The sequence below is a fragment of the Terrapene carolina genome, unplaced genomic scaffold (genome assembly GCF_002925995.2).
Source record: "Terrapene carolina triunguis isolate 2854851 unplaced genomic scaffold, T_m_triunguis-2.0 Scaffold750, whole genome shotgun sequence".
NCBI classification, from domain to species: Eukaryota; Metazoa; Chordata; order Testudines; family Emydidae; genus Terrapene; species Terrapene triunguis.
The window spans coordinates 146213-151397 of NW_020665101.1; the positions used below are offsets into that span (position 1 = coordinate 146213).

At 61.2% G+C, this 5185-nt stretch overlaps 1 protein-coding gene across 1 annotated transcript in view; it reads right to left on the reverse strand.

Annotated features, from left to right (window-relative positions):
* ATP6V1F (ATPase H+ transporting V1 subunit F) overlaps positions 1–251 on the reverse strand; it is a 6110-nt gene extending 5859 nt beyond the window's left edge. The window contains exon 1 of the mRNA XM_024194535.1: positions 45–251. Coding sequence (XP_024050303.1) covers positions 45–202 — 158 coding nt within the window. The 5' untranslated portion in view covers positions 203–251. The remainder of the gene's footprint in view (positions 1–44) is intronic.
* Positions 252–5185: the final 4934 nt, after the last annotated feature.

Genomic DNA, 5185 nt, shown 5'->3' on the forward strand with positions numbered 1-5185 from the left:
GTCTCGCCCGGCTGCCCCCCCCCCCGGTGGTCTCGCCCGCGCACCGGAAGGTCTCCTCGATCTCGGTCAGGCTCGTGTCCTTCTCCACCACCAGGAAGTTGGGCTTGCGGTGCTTGTTGAGCTCGCCCACCCCGCCCAGCAGGAAGCCCGTCACCGTGTCCTCGTCCCCCAGCACCGCGATCAGCTTCCCCCGCCCGGCCATGGCTCCAGTCCGCTGCCGTCCGCCGTCCGCCGCTTATACCCTCGGCGCATGCGCGGCCTGCCCCTGCAGCGCCCGTCTGCGCGTGCGCTGCTGGCTCCCCGCCCCCGACCATTCCGAGCATGCGCATCTCGCACCGACCGCTCGGAGCCCGGCGGAGCGCTTCTACGCATGCGCCGGGGTGCTGCTGGCTCGCTGGCCCCTGTGTCTATATGCTCTGTGCCCCCTCCCCCCCCCGAGAAGAACCCAGGAGTCCTGCCCCCCCTTTCATCCCCCAGACCATGTGACGAAGTGGGGATTGTTTGTAGTATTTCTTATGAAGCCTGGCCGTGCCTCAGTTTCCCTGGGTGCTGCGTTGTTCCCAGCGGGGGAAGGGCCGGGCCGACACCCCAGGGTGGCCCCAGCTGGCTGGGTGCTGTGCCCTGGACATGGCCCCCAGGCATTTAGTGCCCCACGGAGCTCAACCCCCCGCCTGGCCGCAGGGCCAGAGCTGCGGAACACAGGACTCGGGGGGGGGGGGGGTTCAGACCATGGAGGTCAGACGGACGGACAGACGGAGCCTGAGCCCGGGGCTCACTGCAGCCTAGCTGGGCTCTGAGCTGCCACGAGGCCTCCTAGGCCAGGCTCCAGCTACCGACTAAACCTGCCTCTGCTGCCAGCCGGGGCAGCGGCACCGCAGACGCTGGGCGCAGTTGCAGTGCGTGGTCCCCAGAGGCGCACGGCTCCCGCGTGGTGGGACTCACTGAGCAGACCCAGCCTCAGGGCGCAATGAGACCACGGGGATTAGCCTGGAGGCCGAGCGAACCCCCTTGGGGGTCTGCCCCACTGAAGGGCTCCTCCCAGAGACTGAGCCAAAGCTGGGGACATAGCACTGACCATGTGGGTCCACGACAGACCCCACTCCCCTTCCAGAGCCAGGACTAGAACCCAAGTATCAGGGGGTAGCTGTGTTAGTCTGTATCTACAAAAACAACAAGGAGTCTGGTGGCACCTTAAAGACTAACAGATTTATTTGGGCATAAGCTTTCGTGGGTAAAAACCTAACCCAGGAGTCATAGAATATCAGGGTTGGAAGGGACCTCGGGAGGTCATCTAGTCCAACCCCCTGCTCAAAGCAGGATCAACCCCAACTAAATCATCCCAGCCAGGGCTTTGTCAAGCCTGACTTTAAAAACCTCTAAGGATGGAGATTCCACCACCTCCCTAGGTAGCCCATTCCAGTGCTTCACCACCCTCCTAGTGAAATAGTGTTTCCTAATATCCAACTGTCACAGAGTGTGGGGGGACACCAGGCCCTGCACCCCTGGCTTCCTGCAATTCACCATGACTCTCAGCCAGCCAGTAAAGCAGAAGGTTTATTTAGACGACAGGAACACAGTCCAAGATAGGTCTTGCAGGCACAGACAACAGGACCCCCCCCCCAATTAGGTGCATCTTGGGGTCTCAAGGCACCATAGCCCCCTTGGGAGGTCAGAGTCCTGTCTGCCTCCCAGCCATTCCACCAGCCAGCTCTACCACTCTCTCTCCCTTTGTTCAATTTCCCGGGCAAAGGTGTCACCTGGCCTCTAACCCCTTCCTGGGTTCTCATGTTACATGCTCAGGTATTCTCCCTCACAGCCAGTCTCCCATCCCCCCATGCAGACCGTCCTAGCCCCACTCCCCTGCCTTCCTAGCCAACACTCCCCACTCAGCATTCAAAGACCACATTAAGAACAGTCCCAGTTCGTCACACCAACCTAGACCTCCCCCACTGCAACTTGAGAACATTACTCCTTGTTCTGTCATCTGCCACCACTGAGAACAGCCTAGATCCATCCTCTTTGGAAACCCCCTTCAGATAGTTGAAAGCAGCTATCAAATCCCCCCTCACTCTTCTCTTCTGCAGACTAAACAAGCCCAGTTGCCTCAGCCTGTCCTCATAAGTCATGTGCCCCAGACCCCTGATCATTTTCATTGCCCTCCGTTGGACTCTCTCCAATTTGTCCACATCCTTTCTGTAGTGGGGCCCCCAAAGCTGGACGCATTACTCCAGGTGTGGCCTCACCAGTGCCGAATAGAGGGGAATGATCACGTCCCTCGATCTGCTGGCAAGACTCCTACTAATACAGCCCAATATGCCGTTGGCCTTCTTGGCAACAAGAGCACACTGTCGACTCATATCTAGTTTCTCGTCCACTGTAACCCCTAGGTCCTTTTCTGCAGAACTGCTGCCTAGTCATTCGGTTCCCAGCCTGTAGCGTTGCATGGGATTCTTCCATCCTAAGTGCACAACTCTGCACTTGTCCTTGCTGAATCTCATCAGATTTCTTTTGGCCCAATCCTCCAATTTGTCTAGGTCACTCTGGACCCTATCCCTACCCTCCAGCATATCTACCTCTCTCCCATCTTAGTGTCATCTGCAAACTTGCTGAGGGTGCAATCTATCCCATCATCCAGATCATTAATGAAGATGTTGAACAAAACCGGCCCCAAGGCCGACCCTTGGGGCACTCCGCTTGATACTGGCTGCCAACTAGACATCGAGCCGTTGATCACTACCCGTTGAGCCCAACAATCTAGCCAGCTTTCTATCCATCTTATAGTCCATTCATCCAGCCCATACTTCTTTAACTTGCTGGCAAGAATACTGTGGGAGACCATATCAAAAGCTTTGCTAAAGTTAAGATAAATCACATCCACCACTTTCTCCATATCCACAGACCCAGTTATCTCCTCATAGAAGGCAATTAGGTTAGTCAGGCATGACTTGCTCTTGGTGAATCCATGTTGACTGTTCCTGATCACCTTCCTCTCCTCTAAGTGCTTCAAAATGGTTTCCTTGAGGACCTGCTCCATGATTTTGCCAGGGACTGAGGTGAGGCTGACCGGTCTGTAGTTCCCTGGGTTCTCCTTCTCTTTTTTAAAAGAGGGGAACTATATTTGCCAATCCTGGCAAACGTCCTGGGAGTCCTGACTCCCAACCCCCCGCTCTAACCACTAGACCCCACTCCCCTTCTAGAGCCAGGGATAGAACCCAGGAGTCCTGGCCCCTAGCCCCCTGCTCTAACCCCTCCCCTCCCAGAGCTTGGCTAGGGCCAGGCCCACGTGGGCCATGGTGCGTGGGGTGTTGATGCTCAGCCGCCCTGGGAGACGTTTGCAGCGCCTCCTTTGTTCAGTGCCGAGCCAGGGCCTGGTTCTGGGCCCCGCAGTGTCATTCTGTTCTGGGCGACCCGGCTGGCAAACCCCCGGGGAGGGGACTGCCCGGGAGCCTGGCGCACCCGCTCTGCCCGGGGTGGCAGCGACACCTGGCAGCACGTGGAGCGGGAGGCGGAAACGCTGGGCCCCACCCTGGCAGACGGGGAGAGACGCAGTGATGCCATCACGCTACAGAGCCACCTGCCAGCAGGCCAGGGCTGGCCCAGGGAGCCCAGCTCAACCCCCAGCCGCTGGGCGTGACCCCAGCCTGGGGGGTGGGTCAGAGGCGCCTGGCTCTGACCAGCTGGATCACACTGTACCGAACTGTGCCAGCCACGAGGCAACCAGCCTGGGTGCTCCCTAGCTCTGGCTCCATAAGGCGGGCACCCAGCTAATCCAGAGTAGTCCAGCCCGTTATTTGGGTGCTGGCGAGCCTGGTCCTGTGTTTAGGGCTCACAGCCAGCCCCCACATTAGGGGGCACCATGGGGGTCGGCTGCTGGCCCGAGGGGGATCCACCCCCAGCCAGCCCCAGGAGCAGGGCACCACTTTTCTCAACCAGCTGTAACTGGGATCCCCTGGCAAGGCCCGGCTGGCTGCCCCATCCTTGGGGGGCGCAGTGCAGCTGGCAGCGGGTGGCCAGGCCAGCCCCACTCATGGAGAATCGAGGGGGGGACGGCAGGGAAGAGAGGGGCTGCACCAGCCGGAGGCTAACGTTACACAGGAGGGGGCCAGCCGCTCCGCCTGCCCCTCAGCTCCCTGAGCTCAGTGGGTGCCGGAGCATTGGGGGGCCCTGCCGGGTGGGGCCGGGAATACCTGGCACTGGGGAGCAACATCCCCAGACCACAGAGGCAGCCCTGGTGCTGGAGAGCGGCCGGGGCGGGGGCCTTTCCCGTGGCCCCATCGCGGTGCAGGACACACAGACAGCAGCCCGGGGCATCTTAGCAAGTCACTTTATTTCCCTGGCAGGGTGGCTGGCCCCGGCGCTCGGCAGAGAACGGGCCGGGAGTGCCAGGGGCTCCCCTCGCCCGTACAGACCCGGGGACACGCGCAGACCGCACACCAGGGGCCGGGCACCTGGGGGAGGGGGGATTTTTAGGGGGTGTTTTTTTCAAAAAGCATCAGACACTGAGCAGCTCAGGGAGGCAGCGGGCAGCGCTGGAGGCCAAGGAGGGGCAGAAGGGCACAGCGGGCATTGGCCAAGGGCAGGGGATGAGCAGACACCTACCAGGCCCCCACCACCCTTGGGAGCTCCCCCCTTCCCTAGGGCTTGGCTCTCTGGGCTGTGTGTGTGTGGGGCCAGTGGGCTCCGGCCCAGGGGGTGGCGGGCATCACCGCCCACTTGGTTTTCCCCTCCCTGGCGCCGGCTCCACAGCCTGCTGCCCTGGGCTCACCGAACGGCCACCAGACCCTTCCTGTGGCCTAGCCCATCTCAGCACCTGTGGGGCAGGGGCCCCTCAATCTCCCCCCGGGGCCCCGGACCTGGTATGTCTTGTGGTGGCACCCCCCGTCCAGCCCCTCCCTTGGTCCTCAGGGCTGGGCTGCTCGCTCAGAGCGGGGAGAGAAGCCCTGGGGTGCACGCCGACCCTCTCCTCCCAAATGGCAGCAGCTCGCCCCTCACCTGCATACAACCAGGGGCCCCAACCTGGGAAAGCGGCTTCCTGCCCCTGCCACGTCCCCCAGGGGGCGACACACAGGGGCCCCTTTCCTGCTCATACCTAGCCCGTCTCCAACCTCATTTGCCCTCTGTCATGCCCTTCGCCCTGGGCCATGCCCTCTGCCAGTCTGTGCCCAGCCATCCCTCCACCCATCTA